The 14963-nt window shown below is 44.0% G+C and overlaps 1 protein-coding gene and 5 long non-coding RNA genes across 6 annotated transcripts; 3 read left to right on the top strand and 3 right to left on the bottom strand.

Annotated features, from left to right (window-relative positions):
- Positions 1–2: 2 nt before the first annotated feature.
- On the bottom strand, positions 3–801 carry LOC127922368 (uncharacterized). Its single transcript, XR_008111076.1, has 3 exons — positions 702–801; positions 562–613; positions 3–475 (listed from the first exon to the last, which is right to left on the bottom strand). It is a non-coding gene; the product is annotated as an uncharacterized LOC127922368 (long non-coding RNA).
- On the top strand, positions 680–4795 carry LOC118374854 (uncharacterized). The gene is made up of 4 exons (XR_008111077.1): positions 680–801; positions 1085–1149; positions 1627–1707; positions 4664–4795. It is a non-coding gene; the product is annotated as an uncharacterized LOC118374854 (long non-coding RNA).
- LOC127922366 (uncharacterized) lies at positions 2732–4169 on the bottom strand. The gene is made up of 3 exons (XR_008111062.1): positions 3518–4169; positions 3040–3378; positions 2732–2998 (listed from the first exon to the last, which is right to left on the bottom strand). It is a non-coding gene; the product is annotated as an uncharacterized LOC127922366 (long non-coding RNA).
- A 268-nt stretch (positions 4796–5063) lies between the features above and the next one.
- On the top strand, positions 5064–8628 carry LOC127922363 (uncharacterized). The gene is made up of 6 exons (XM_052506081.1): positions 5064–5072; positions 5156–5579; positions 5635–5850; positions 6499–6552; positions 6769–6954; positions 7549–8628. Exons 1-6 carry the CDS (start codon positions 5064–5066, stop codon positions 7608–7610), a joined length of 951 nt encoding a protein of 316 aa, XP_052362041.1. The 3' UTR covers positions 7611–8628.
- Positions 8629–9037: 409 nt separating this feature from the next.
- LOC127922365 (uncharacterized) lies at positions 9038–12729 on the top strand. The gene is made up of 12 exons (XR_008111061.1): positions 9038–9925; positions 10030–10167; positions 10272–10379; positions 10587–11037; positions 11073–11214; positions 11250–11355; positions 11427–11462; positions 11640–11710; positions 11779–11971; positions 12323–12358; positions 12430–12517; positions 12660–12729. It is a non-coding gene; the product is annotated as an uncharacterized LOC127922365 (long non-coding RNA).
- A 957-nt stretch (positions 12730–13686) lies between these two features.
- On the bottom strand, positions 13687–14758 carry LOC118381524 (uncharacterized). The gene is made up of 3 exons (XR_008111060.1): positions 14612–14758; positions 14167–14270; positions 13687–14000 (listed from the first exon to the last, which is right to left on the bottom strand). It is a non-coding gene; the product is annotated as an uncharacterized LOC118381524 (long non-coding RNA).
- Between the last annotated feature and the right edge of the window lie 205 nt (positions 14759–14963).

The following is a 14963-nucleotide window of genomic DNA, read 5'->3' on the forward strand; positions in this document are numbered from 1 at the left end:
ACTGGTTGGAGATATCAATGTTTAACCCTGGGGGGTCGGCAGATATCTGGACATGCCGTATGCATGATAGTGCACCTTGGTTTCAAACGATTCTCTACAGATGAATGGGGCGACATGCTTGGGCCCCTGTTGAACACACACACCCCCTTTTGTTTTTGAAACGCACACACACACCTGCTGCTCCGTTACACACACCTGCTGCTCCGTTACACACACACCTGCTGCTCCGTCACACACACACACCTGCTGCTCCGTCACACACACACCTGCTGCTCCGTCACACACACACACCTGCTGCTCCGTTACACACACACCTGCTGCTCCGTCACACACACACACCTGCTGCTCCGTTACACACACACCTGCTGCTCCGTCACACACACCTGCTGCTCCGTCACACACACCTGCTGCTCCGTCACACACACACCTGCTGCTCCGTCACACACACACACCTGCTGCTCCGTCACACACACACCTGCTGCTCCGTCACACACACACCTGCTGCTCCGTTACACACACACCTGCTGCTCCGTCACACACACCTGCTGCTCCGTCACACACACCTGCTGCTCCGTCACACACACACACCTGCTGCTCCGTCACACACACACACCTGCTGCTCCGTTACACACACACCTGCTGCTCCGTCACACACACCTGCTGCTCCGTCACACACACCTGCTGCTCCGTCACACACACACCTGCTGCTCCGTCACACCCTGATTTTCCTTATCTTTGTTTGTTGTTGTTCGCGACAGACCGGGGTTATGGATGGAAAGGACATTTTCCTATCGTTAAAGGGTGAGATACTATTTTAAAACCATTGATTTAATATAAAGCGTGAGATACTGTTTTAAAACCATTGATTTAATTCCAAAATATTTAGTACAAACTTTTTAAAGACATGTTAGAATTAATTACCAAATTGTACTAATATTTAAACATGCATCATTAGTGTTTTATGTAAAAACATTGGAGGCCTGCAGTTGGAGGCCTGCAGTTGGAGGCCTGCAGTTGGAGGCCTACAATGTTTATAACATACCATTGTAGGAAAGACTATAAAATAATACATGTTTTTTTTCAGACATTACATTTCTCTGCGACAGACCCTGGCGTGAGAGAAAAGACAGCTTCCCCTTTCGTTAAAGGGTGAGATATTGTGTATTCTATAATAATTTAAGGTCCATAAATATTTAAACTAGTGTATATCATGGGTAACTCCCATTATCATGGTTAATTGATTAATTGATTAATTAATTGGTTAATTGATAGGTGTTCCCTTCTGTGGATCTAAACTATGTTGACATAATCTAAATGAATGCAGTGACCACTTCATTAAAAACTATAGATGCATTTGACCGTAGACCATTTTGTTTTATAATGGTTACATGTTCACTACACACCCTGTGATGTGTTGGCTCTCTATGTATGTACATGTTTATAATCCACATAGTGTGAATATTGTTTTCCATAATGTTAATAACCCCCTAAACCGAAATATGAAATTACATTCCCCTATCGTTAAATCGTGATATACATTTTTAAAACCAGTGATTTTAATTCAAAATATTTAGTACATACATTTTAACACATGTTATAATCCAAAATGTTTACTATTTCTTACAGATAAAGGGTCCGGTTAGCCCTGACCATTATCCGTTTCCAATTCACCATCGCAAAGACGCTTGCCCGATCCATCATAACTCCGTAAGTTTTCCCTCCATGTGTAGATCAACCGTCCTGCCTGTAAATCCTGGGTACATCATTAATTAATAAGATGTGTAGAAAACTGTTTAGCCATAGTTAAAAGGCCTTTCATAAAGAGCCTGTCCTGATTGCCTGTGCCACATATTTAACACTTTACTGTGGTCTTTTTAAAAGTCAAATATGTGTGTAAAGTGTACATGTTTGCTTCACTGTAGATTTGTTTAAGACCTCCTAGAAACACCTAATTTCATCTAATTTTATCCCACAGCATTAATTAATAAGCTGTGTAGAAGCTGTTTAGCCATAAGTAAAGGCCTTTCATAAAGTGGCTGTCATGATGAATCTGAAATGACCTTTAGGATCTTTTCTTTGGGGTTCTAATCTCCCCAGGTGAACATGCACTGAAAATCCTTAGGCTGGAGCCATCTGGAAGCTCTGTGCCTGTACATATAAGGAGAACCAAATAGGAAACTAGGCTGAGAAACATTATTTAGATGGCTGTTTTTATTGTTGTTGAAAGCTTGAAATGGACACAATGCCAAGGGACCTTGTTTCTAACACACACACACACACACACACACACACACACACACACACACACACACACACACACACACACACACACCTGCTTCATAGATAACCATAAGGACAATACAACTGGGGGTGGGAGGCCATACTCTTTCAAAGGTTCAAACACATAACCCCCCCCCCAGTTCAACCAGGCCCCTAGACATCAATCACCATGACAACTTCAAAGGATGCAATATAGATATAAAATAACACACACCCTCTAACACGTGACCACAGGAACAGGATGTCCTGGCCGGAGGCCCATATTTGGACATGTACACGTCATCATGGACACAGGGTCAAAAATCAACATTTTGACCCGTGCCGTCTACTTTATTCTCTCTCTAACTGCCTGTAGCTCAGGACCTGAAATAACAACCCAAATCTAACTGTCTGTAGCTCAGGACCTGAAATAACAACCCAAATCTAACTGCCTGTAGCTCAGGACCTGAAATAGAAACCCAACTCCTCTAACTGCCTGTAGCTCAGGACCTGAAATAACAACCCAAATCTAACTGCCTGTAGCTCAGGACCCAAATCTAACTGCCTGTAGCTCAGGACCCAACTCTAACTGCCTGTAGCTCAGGACCTGAAATAACAACCCAACTCCTCTAACTGCCTGTAGCTCAGGACCTGAAATAACAACCCAACTCCTCTAACTGCCTGTAGCTCAGGACCTGAAATAACAACCCAACTCCTCTAACTGCCTGTAGCTCAGGACCTAAAATAACAACCCAACTCTAACTGCCTGTAGCTCAGGACCTGAAATAACAACCCAACTCTAACTGCCTGTAGCTCAGGACCTGAAATAACAACCCAACTCCTCTAACTGCCTGTAGCTCAGGACCTGAAATAACAACCCAACTCTAACTGCCTGTAGCTCAGGACCTGAAATAACAACCCAACTCTAACTGCCTGTAGCTCAGGACCCAAATCTAACTGCCTGTAGCTCAGGACCCAACTCTAACTGCCTGTAGCTCAGGACCCAACTCTAACTGCCTGTAGCTCAGGACCCAAATCTAACTGCCTGTAGCTCAGGACCCAACTCTAACTGCCTGTAGCTCAGGACCCAACTCTAACTGCCTGTAGCTCAGGACCCAACTCTAACTGCCTGTAGCTCAGGACCCAACTCTACTGTCTGTAGCTCAGGACCCAACTCTAACTGCCTGTAGCTCAGGACCCAAATCTAACTGCCTGTAGCTCAGGACCCAAATCTAACTGTCTGTAGCTCAGGACCCACATCTAACTGCCTGTAGCTCAGGACCCAAATCTAACTGCCTGTAGCTCAGGACCCAAATCTAACTGCCTGTAGCTCAGGACCCAAATCTAACTGCCTGTAGCTCAGGACCCAAATCTAACTGCCTGTAGCTCAGGACCTGAAATAAGGATATGCATATTCTTGATGCCATTTGAAAGGAAACACTTTGAAGTTTGTGGAAATGTGAAATTAATGTAAGAGAATATAACACATTAGATCTGGTAAAAGATAATACAAAGATAAAAAGTCATGCCCCCCTAGTCTTTGAAATGCTGGAGGCCAATATTTGATTTAGGAATTAGGCGCAATTTAGATTTTGGCCACTAGACGGCAGCAGTGTATGTGCAACGTTTTAGACTGATCCAATGAACCATTGCATTTCTGTTCAAAATGTTGTATCAGGTCTGCCCAAATATGCCTAACTGGTTTATTAATACATTTTCAAGTTCATAATTGTGCCACTCTCCTCAAACAATAGCATGGTATTCTTTCAGTGTAATAGCTACTGTAAATTGGACAGTGCAGTTAGACTAACAAGAATTTAAGCTTTCTGCCAAAATCCGATATGTCTATGTCCTGGGAAATGTTCTTGTTACTTACAACCTCATGCTAATCACGTTAGCTCAACCGTCGGGGGGGGTGTCACCGATCCTGTAGAGGTGTAGAGGTTAATGCAAATGTCACTGAAATATGAACACATTTGTATCATTGTAAATGTTTAGACTCTGGGAGTACTTTTTTAGTGTTGCTGACAAGACGCTGATCATGTGACAGGTTTACAAATCAAATGCCCACTTGTGCTTCCACTGGACCGCGAAAAACAAGTTCACCTTTATTGTCATTTAGATTAGTTTGTTGCTAGATTACATACTGTAGCTACCTCAACCAATGTCTGTCATTTCACAACAATTGCTAGCTAGCAGGCTCAGGTTAAATACACATCCACCTAGATACAGCAACGGCTCATAGTCACGTCACGAGATTTGTAAATGAAAGAGGAATATAATACTATGAATCGAAAGGAGTTTCCCATCTCCCCACTTCTGGCACAGCACAGACCTTATCCAGATGGTGAGACAAAGGCATTGCCTAACAGACCTGTTAACTTTCTTTGTTGTTACTTTTAAGGTTGGAACCAACATGCACCACCTCCAGCAGGAAGAGAGGCAAGAACCATTCGTCTCCCAGCTCAGGGACCAGCTACACTATTCACAGCCCTGTGTAATGTTCAATGTAAGAGAGGCAAGAACCATTCGTCTCCCAGCTCAGGGACCAGCTACACTATTCACAGCCCTGTGTAATGTTCAATGTAAGAGAGGCAAGAACCATTCGTCTCCCAGCTCAGGGACCAGCTACACTATTCACAGCCCTGTGTAATGTTCAATGTAAGAGAGACCAGAACCATTCGTCTCCCAGCTCAGGGACCAGCTACACTATTCACAGCCCTGTGTAATGTTCAATGTAAGAGAGGCAAGAACCATTCGTCTCCCAGCTCAGGGACCAGCTACACTATTCACAGCCCTGTGTAATGTTCAATGTAAGAGAGACCAGAACCATTCGTCTCCCAGCTCAGGGACCAGCTACACTATTCACAGCCCTGTGTAATGTTCAATGTAAGAGAGGCAAGAACCATTCGTCTCCCAGCTCAGGGACAAGTTACACTATTCACAGCCCTGTGTAAGGTTCAATGTAAGAGAGACCAGAACCATTCATCTCCCAGCTCAGGGACCAGCTACACTATTCACAGCCCTGTGTAATGTTCTATATAAGAGAGGTAAGGGACCAGCTACACTATTCACAGCCCTGTGTAATGTTCTATATAAGAGAGGTAAGGGACCAGCTACACTATTCACAGCCCTGTGTAATGTTCTATATAAGAGAGGTAAGAGACCAGCTACACTATTCACAGCCCTGTGTAATGTTCTATATAAGAGAGGTAAGGGACCAGCTACACTATTCACAGCCCTGTGTAATGTTCTATATAAGAGAGGTAAGGGACCAGCTACACTATTCACAGCCCTGTGTAATGTTCTATATAAGAGAGGTAAGGGACCAGCCGACACTATTCACAGCCCTGTGTAATGTTCTATATAAGAGAGGTAAGGGACCAGCTACACTATTCACAGCCCTGTGTAATGTTCTATATAAGAGAGGTAAGGGACCAGCTACACTATTCACAGCCCTGTGTAATGTTCTATATAAGAGAGGTAAGGGACCAGCCACACTATTCACAGCCCTGTGTAATGTTCTATATAAGAGAGGTAAGGGACCAGCCACACTATTCACAGCCCTGTGTAATGTTCTATATAAGAGAGGTAAGGGACCAGCTACACTATTCACAGCCCTGTGTAATGTTCTATATAAGAGAGGTAAGGGACCAGCTACACTATTCACAGCCCTGTGTAATGTTCTATATAAGAGAGGTAAGGGACCAGCTACACTATTCACAGCCCTGTGTAATGTTCTATATAAGAGAGGTAAGGGACCAGCTACACTATTCACAGCCCTGTGTAATGTTCTATATAAGAGAGGTAAGGGACCAGCTACACTATTCACAGCCCTGTGTAATGTTCTATATAAGAGAGGTAAGGGACCAGCCACACTATTCACAGCCCTGTGTAATGTTCTATATAAGAGAGGTAAGGGACCAGCCACACTATTCACAGCCCTGTGTAATGTTCTATATAAGAGAGGTAAGGGACCAGCTACACTATTCACAGCCCTGTGTAATGTTCTATATAAGAGAGGTAAGGGACCAGCTACACTATTCACAGCCCTGTGTAATGTTCTATATAAGAGAGGTAAGGGACCAGCTACACTATTCACAGCCCTGTGTAATGTTCTATATAAGAGAGGTAAGGGACCAGCTACACTATTCACAGCCCTGTGTAATGTTCTATATAAGAGAGGTAAGGGACCAGCTACACTATTCACAGCCCTGTGTAATGTTCTATATAAGAGAGGTAAGAGACCAGCTACACTATTCACAGCCCTGTGTAATGTTCTATATAAGAGAGGTAAGGGACCAGCTACACTATTCACAGCCCCGTGTAATGTTCTATATAAGAGAGGTAAGGGACCAGCTACACTATTCACAGCCCTGTGTAATGTTCTATATAAGAGAGGTAAGGGACCAGCTACACTATTCACAGCCCTGTGTAATGTTCTATATAAGAGAGGTAAGGGACCAGCTACACTATTCACAGCCCTGTGTAATGTTCTATATAAGACAGGTAAGGGACCAGCTACACTATTCACAGCCCTGTGTAATGTTCTATATAAGAGAGGTAAGGGACCAGCTCAGGGACCAGCTACACTATTCACAGCCCTGTGTAATGTTCTATATAAGAGAGGTAAGGGACCAGCTCAGAGACCAGCTACACTATTCACAGCCCTGTGTAATGTTCTATATAAGAGAGGTAAGGGACCAGCTACACTATTCACAGCCCTGTGTAATGTTCTATATAAGAGAGGTAAGGGACCAGCTACACTATTCACAGCCCTGTGTAATGTTCTATATAAGAGAGGTAAGGGACCAGCCACACTATTCACAGCCCTGTGTAATGTTCTATATAAGAGAGGTAAGGGACCAGCTACACTATTCACAGCCCTGTGTAATGTTCTATATAAGAGAGGTAAGGGACCAGCTACACTATTCACAGCCCAGTGTAATGTTCTATATAAGAGAGGTAAGGGACCAGCTACACTATTCACAGCCCTGTGTAATGTTCTATATAAGAGAGGTAAGGGACCAGCTACACTATTCACAGCCCTGTGTAATGTTCTATATAAGAGAGGTAAGGGACCAGCTACACTATTCACAGCCCTGTGTAATGTTCTATATAAGAGAGGTAAGAGTCCAGCTACACTATTCACAGCCCTGTGTAATGTTCTATATAAGAGAGAGGTAAGGGACCAGCCACACTATTCACAGCCCTGTGTAATGTTCTATATAAGAGAGGTAAGGGACCAGCTACACTATTCACAGCCCTGTGTAATGTTCTATATAAGAGAGGTAAGGGACCAGCTACACTATTCACAGCCCTGTGTAATGTTCTATATAAAAGAGAGGTAAGGGACCAGCCACACTATTCACAGCCCTGTGTAATGTTCAATGTAATTACATTGCTGGACTTTATGAAACGTAATGTTTTTGTATTGGTTTAAAAATGTACAAATTAAAGAAAATGTATGGTTTAAACATGTTAATGTTTGTTTTAGCTGTTAGTGATAATTCCCTAAGTTTACACAATTAAGCCTTTATGAATGACCGAAGGTGTCTCACTTTAAATTAAGTAGAGTATCATGTGATAGTCTTTATAGATCTTATGAATGACCGAAGGTGTCTCACTTTAAATTAAGTAGAGTATCATGTGATAGTCTTTATAGATCTTATGAATTACCGAAGGTGTCTCACTTTAAATTAAGTAGAGTATCATGTGATAGTCTTTATAGATCTTATGAATGACCGAAGGTGTCTCACTTTAAATTAAGTAGAGTATCATGTGATAGTCTTTATAGATCTTATGAATGACCGAAGGTGTCTGATATTAAATTAAGTAGAGCATCATGTGATAGTCTTTATAGATCTTATGAATGACCGAAGGTGTCTCACTTTAAATTAAGTAGAGCATCATGTGATAGTCTTTATAGATCTTATGAATGACCGAAGGTGTCTGATATTAAATTAAGTAGAGCATCATGTGATAGTCTTTATAGATCTTATGAATGACCGAAGGTGTCTCACTTTAAATTAAGTAGAGCATCATGTGATAGTCTTTATAGATCTTATGAATGACCGAAGGTGTCTCACTTTAAATTAAGTAGAGCATCATGTGATAGTCTTTATAGATCTTATGAATGACGGAAGGTGTCTGATATTAAATTAAGTATTACAGGACACGACATAAAGTGTCAAAAGGTTATTAACGTTCTGACGATTTATGAAGGTTCTCTGAGGATCCACAGGTTACTGTAGGGTGTGACGGGTATTTAAATGGGTTGAAGGACCTGTGTGTGTGTGTGTGTGTGTGTGTGTGTGTGTGTCACAACCAAGATGATTTGGAGTAGTTCAACCTGAGGGCTTTCATCAAGGCTAGGGGCTTTCATCAAGGTTAGGGCTTTCATCAAGGTTAGGGGCTTCATCAAGGTTAGGGGCTTCATCAAGGTTAGGGCTTTCATCAAGGTTAGGGCTTTCATCAAGGTTGGGGGCTTTCATCAAGGTTAGGGCTTCATCAAGGTTAGGGGCTTCATCAAGGTTAGGGCTTTCATCAAGGTTAGGGGCTTCATCAAGGTTAGGGGCTTCATCAAGGTTAGGGGCTTCATCAAGGTTAGGGCTTCATCAAGGTTAGGGGCTTCATCAAGGTTAGGGGCTTCATCAAGGTTAGGGGCTTTCATCAAGGTTAGGGGCTTCATCAAGGTTAGGGGCTTTCATCAAGGTTAGGGGCTTCATCAAGGTTAGGGGCTTTCATCAAGGTTAGGGCTTCATCAAGGTTAGGGGCTTTCATCAAGGTTAGGGGCTTTCATCAAGGTTAGGGGCTTTCATCAAGGTCAGGGGCTTTCATCAAGGTTAGGGGCTTTCATCAAGGTTAGGGCTTTCATCAAGGTCAGGGGCTTTCATCAAGGTTAAGGGCTTCATCAAGGTTAGGGGCTTTCATCAAGGTTAAGGGCTTCATCAAGGTTAGGGGCTTTCATCAAGTTTAGGGACTTCATCAAGGTTGGGGGCTTCATCAAGGTTAGGGCTTTCATCAAGGTTAGGGGCTTTCATCAAGGTCAGGGGCTTTCATCAAGGTCAGGGGCTTTCATCAAGGTTAGGGCTTTCATCAAGGTTAGGGGCTTCATCAAGGTTAGGGGCTTTCATCAAGGTTAAGAGCTTCATCAAGGTTAGGGGCTTTCATCAAGTTTAGGGACTTCATCAAGGTTAGGGGCTTCATCAAGGTTAGGGGCGTTCATCAAGGTTAGGGCGTTCATCAAGGTTAGGGGCTTCATCAAGGTTAGGGGCTTCATCAAGGTTAGGGGCTTCATCAAGGTTAGTGTTTCTGTAGGTTGGGGGGCTTTCATCAAGGTCAGTGTTTCTGTAGGTTGGGGGCTTTCATCAAGGTGTTTCTTTAAGTTGGGGGCTTTCATCAAGGTTAGTGTTTCTTTAGGTTGGGGGCTTTCATCAAGGTTAGTGTTTCTTTAGGTTGGGGGCTTTCATCAAGGTTAGTGTTTCTGTAGGTTGGGGGCTTTCATCAAGGTTAGTGTTTCTGTAGGTTGGGGGCTTTCATCAAGGTTAGTGTTTCTGTAGGTTGGGGGCTTTCATCAAGGTCAGTGTTTCTGTAGGTTGGGGGCTTTCATCAAGGTTAGTGTTTCTATAGGTTGGGGGCTTCATCAAGGTTAGTGTTTCTATAGGTTGGGGGCTTCATCAAGGTTAGTGTTTCTTTAGGTTGGGGGCTTTCATCAAGGTTAGTGTTTCTTTAGGTTGGGGGCTTTCATCAAGGTTAGTGTTTCTGTAGGTTGGGGGCTTCATCAAGGTTAGTGTTTCTGTAGGTTGGGGGCTTTCATCAAGGTTAGTGTTTCTGTAGGTTGGGGGCTTCATCAAGGTTAGTGTTTCTATAGGTTGGGGGCTTTCATCAAGGTTAGTGTTTCTTTAGGTTGGGGGCTTTCATCAAGGTTAGTGTTTCTTTAGGTTGGGGGCTTCATCAAGGTTAGTGTTTCTATAGGTTGGGGGCTTTATTCAAAGTTAGTGTTTCTTTAGGTTGGGGGCTTTTATCAAGGTTAGGGGCTTTCATCAAGGTTAGTGTTTCTGTAGGTTGGGGGCTTTCATCAAGGTTAGTGTTTCTTTAGGTTGGGGGCTTTCATCAAGGTTAGTGTTTCTGTAGGTTGGGGCTTTCATCAAGGTTAGTGTTTCTGTAGGTTGGGGGCTTTCATCAAGGTAAGTGTTTCTATAGGTTAGGGGCTTTCATCAAGGTCAGTGTTTCTTTAAGTTGGGGGCTTTCATCAAGGTTAGTGTTTCTATAGGTTGGGGGCTTCATCAAGGTCAGTGTTTCTATAGGTTGGGGGCTTCATCAAGGTTAGTGTTTCTTTAGGTTGGGGGGCTTTCATCAAGGTTAGTGTTTCTTTAGGTTGGGGGCTTTCATCAAGGTTAGTGTTTCTATAGGTTGGGGGCTTCATCAAGGTTAGTGTTTCTGTAGGTTGGGGGCTTTCATCAAGGTCAGTGTTTCTATAGGTTGGGGGCTTCATCAAGGTTAGTGTTTCTATAGGTTGGGGGCTTTCATCAAGGTTAGTGTTTCTTTAGGTTGGGGGCTTTCATCAAGGTTAGTGTTTCTTTAGGTTGGGGGCTTCATCAAGGTTAGTGTTTCTGTAGGTTGGGGGCTTTCATCAAGGTTAGTGTTTCTGTAGGTTGGGGGCTTTCATCAAGGTTAGTGTTTCTGTAGGTTGGGGGCTTCATCAAGGTTAGTGTTTCTGTAGGTTGGGGGCTTCATCAAGGTTAGTGTTTCTGTAGGTTGGGGGCTTTCATCAAGGTTAGTGTTTCTGTAAGTTGGGGGCTTTCATCAAGGTTAGTGTTTCTGTAGGTTGGGGGCTTTCATCAAGGTTAGTGTTTCTGTAGGTTGGGGGGCTTTCATCAAGGTTAGTGTTTCTGTAGGTTGGGGGCTTTCATCAAGGTTAGTGTTTCTGTAAGTTGGGGGGCTTTCATCAAGGTTAGTGTTTCTGTAAGTTGGGGGCTTTCATCAAGGTTAGTGTTTCTGTAAGTTGGGGGCTTTCATCAAGGTTAGTGTTTCTGTAGGTTGGGGGCTTTCATCAAGGTTAGTGTTTCTTTAGGTTGGGGGGCTTTCATCAAGGTTAGTGTTTCTTTAGGTTGGGGGCTTTCATCAAGGTTAGTGTTTCTGTAAGTTGGGGGGCTTTCATCAAGGTCAGTGTTTCTTTAGGTTGGGGGGCTTTCATCAAGGTTAGTGTTTCTTTAGGTGGGGGGCTTTCATCAAGGTCAGTGTTTCTTTAGGGTGGGGGGCTTTCATCAAGGTCAGTGTTTCTGTAAGTTGGGGGGCTTTCATCAAGGTCAGTGTTTCTTTAGGTTGGGGGCTTTCATCAAGGTTAGTGTTTCTTTAGGTTGGGGGCTTTCATCAAGGTCAGTGTTTCTTTAGGGTGGGGGGCTTCATCAAGGTTAGTGTTTCTGTAAGTTGGGGGGCTTTCATCAAGGTCAGTGTTTCTTTAGGGTGGGGGCTTCATCAAGGTCAGTGTTTCTGTAAGTTGGGGGCTTCATCAAGGTTAGTGTTTCTGTAGGTTGGGGGCTTTCATCAAGGTTAGTGTTTCTGTAAGTTGGGGGGCTTTCATCAAGGTTAGTGTTTCTGTAAGTTGGGGGGCTTTCATCAAGGTTAGTGTTTCTGTAGGTTGGGGGCTTTCATCAAGGTTAGTGTTTCTGTAAGTTGGGGGCTTTCATCAAGGTTAGTGTTTCTGTAAGTTGGGGGCTTTCATCAAGGTTTGTGTTTCTGTAAGTTGGGGGCTTTCATCAAGGTCAGTGTTTCTGTAAGTTGGGGGCTTTCATCAAGGTTAGTGTTTCTTTAAGTTGGGGGCTTTCATCAAGGTTTGTGTTTCTGTAAGTTGGGGGCTTTCATCAAGGTTAGTGTTTCTGTAAGTTGGGGGCTTTCATCAAGGTCAGTGTTTCTGTAAGTTGGGGGCTTTCATCAAGGTCAGTGTTTCTTTAGGGTGGGGGCTTTCATCAAGGTCAGTGTTTCTTTAGGGTGGGGGCTTTCATCAAGGTCAGTGTTTCTTTAGGGTGGGGGGCTTTCATCAAGGTCAGTGTTTCTTTAGGTTGGGGGGCTTTCATCAAGGTTAGTGTTTCTTTAGGTTGGGGGCTTTCATCAAGGTCAGTGTTTCTTTAGTTTGGGGGGCTTTCATCAAGGTCAGTGTTTCTTTAGGGTGGGGGCTTCATCAAGGTTAGTGTTTCTGTAAGTTGGGGAGCTTTCATCAAGGTTAGTGTTTCTTTAGGGTGGGGGCTTCATCAAGGTCAGTGTTTCTTTAGGGTGGGGGCTTTCATCAAGGTCAGTGTTTCTTTAGGTTGGGGGGCTTTCATCAAGGTTAGTGTTTCTTTAGGTTGGGGGCTTTCATCAAGGTCAGTGTTTCTTTAGGGTTGGGGGCTTTCATCAAGGTCAGTGTTTCTGTAAGTTGGGGAGCTTTCATCAAGGTCAGTGTTTCTTTAGGGTGGGGGGCTTCATCAAGGTGTTTCTTTAGGGTGGGGGGCTTCATCAAGGTTAGTGTTTCTTTAGGGTGGGGGGCTTCATCAAGGTCAGTGTTTCTTTAGGGGGGGGCTTTCATCAAGGTCAGTGTTTCTTTAGGGTGGGGGCTTTCATCAAGGTCAGTGTTTCTTTAGGGTGGGGGGCTTCATCAAGGTCAGTGTTTCTTTAGGGTGGGGGCTTCATCAAGGTCAGTGTTTCTTTAGGGTGGGGGCTTCATCAAGGTCAGTGTTTCTTTAGGGTGGGGGGCTTCATCAAGGTCAGTGTTTCTTTAGGGTGGGGGGCTTTCATCAAGGTCAGTGTTTCTTTAAGTTGGGGGGCTTTCATCAAGGTCAGTGTTTCTTTAGGGTGGGGGCTTCATCAAGGTCAGTGTTTCTTTAGGTTGGGGGGCTTTCATCAAGGTCAGTGTTTCTTTAGGTTGGGGGGCTTTCATCAAGGTGTTTCTTAGTGCAGCGTCGTCTCCAGGTTATTGAACACACAGCACATATATCAGCCTGGGATATCAACCAATCAGAGTTCATCTTAGTGGGAGTGACCTTACTGAGTAAAGATCAACCAATCAGAGTTCATCTTAGTGGGAGAGACCTTACTGAGTAAAGATCAACCAATCAGAGTTCATCTTAGTGGGAGTGACCTTACTGAGTAAAGATCAACCAATCAGAGTTCATCTTAGTGGGAGTGACCTTACTGAGTAAAGATCAACCAATCAGAGTTCATCTTAGTGGGAGTGACCTTACTGAGTAAAGATCAACCAATCAGAGTTCATCTTAGTGGGAGTGACCGTGTTTGTCATCATCACTACTAACAGTCAAACAAGTTATTTTAGCTAAAAACTTCCCATTTCCACAATGGATCTCTTTAAAATGAGAATTTAAACCTAACCTTGATGCGTTGGTGTACCAGACGTTCCACACTCATAACGTCACTTTAGAGAACAACATGTCACCCTTTTATAAAGCATGTCTTTATCATATTCCACAGTGGTCGATGACACATTTATGAAACCTTTTGAAAGCATGACATACAGTTATAGATGCTATATAACACATTTATGCAGTGCTTATGAAGGCATAATGAAGCCTTTATAAGCTGAACGTAATTTACAGGGAAAAATTACATTCAGACCAGCCCCCAAACCATTTTACTTCAGGTACAGTACAAGCGACACAATCTGGAAAGGACTGAAGCTGATAGAGATTCCGGAGTCTGTGATTGGTGCAGGGCGAGAGGGATCCACTCGCTCCAGTAGATCACAGCTGAGGAGAGGACGAATGAGAAGAGGGTTCAGTGGTTGAAAACAGCAGCAGGGTGTAGAGACTTAGTTACACAAACAGGAAGACGCCTCAGTGACGGAGAGGGGAGGTTTAGTACAACTGTCTAAAGCCCCTTCACAACCCTAACTGAAGGCACTGGAGAACTCACTGCCAAGCCTCTGTGATGGGGAAGCCTGTCGCGAGGTACACACTGACACGACTGCCATGTGACTCATAGAGCCGTACTACCAGACCATCCTTCCTGTCCTCCGCCTGTCGGCAGAGAGAAAAAAACAAGGACCAGTGGAGTTGATTTCGCGTTCAAATACATTGGAAATGTCATGATGGAAAAACCGTCAGGAAATACAACAATCAGCAATGAAACAAGCAAATTCAATCCGAAAGGTGCTGAACATCAAGTACTACAGTAAAACAGGCCCCATCTGTCATCATCAGCCATTCAGTTAGCTAGTCAGCTTCGACACGAGTTGGTGCCCTCCCAGGAAACGGCCCCTTGTCTAACCTCACCCCACCGACTATGACACAGCACATAATTTCTTTACAGGCAGTGTTGGGAAAAGAAGAAAAGGGTTATTTCCTGGCAGGATACCCACCTGCTTGACGGTCTCCAGGATGACGGCTGCAGCGCTGACAGAGAAGGCGCTCCAGGCTACGGTGTGGGAGCCGGGGGCGTGGTCGATCAGCCTCAGAGGGTTGTTGAGGTTGTAGGCCCACTGGATGACTGACGCTTCCTGGAACGTTCCTGTAGGGCAGCAGGTCGCGGTTAGAGAGTTGGGCCAGTAACCGAAAGGTCGCTGGTTTGAATACCCAAGACGACAAGGCGAACCATCTGTCTGTGCCCTTGAGCAAGGCACTTAATGCTAATTTGCTCCAGGGTGCTGTACTATGACTGACCCTGTAAAACAACACCTATCATACTACTATGACTGACCCTGTAAAACAACA

This window comes from Oncorhynchus keta, unplaced genomic scaffold (assembly GCF_023373465.1).
Source record: "Oncorhynchus keta strain PuntledgeMale-10-30-2019 unplaced genomic scaffold, Oket_V2 Un_contig_25469_pilon_pilon, whole genome shotgun sequence".
NCBI classification, from domain to species: Eukaryota; Metazoa; Chordata; class Actinopteri; order Salmoniformes; family Salmonidae; genus Oncorhynchus; species Oncorhynchus keta.

Bases quoted from the DNA above. Each gene is read 5' to 3' on its own strand.
- LOC127922363 (XM_052506081.1), top strand. The intron at 5,580-5,634 runs GTAAGGGACCAG...TATATAAGAGAG, and splicing joins TAATGTTCTATATAAGAGAG to GTAAGGGACCAGCTACACTA. The intron at 5,851-6,498 runs GTAAGGGACCAG...TATATAAGAGAG, and splicing joins TAATGTTCTATATAAGAGAG to GTAAGAGACCAGCTACACTA.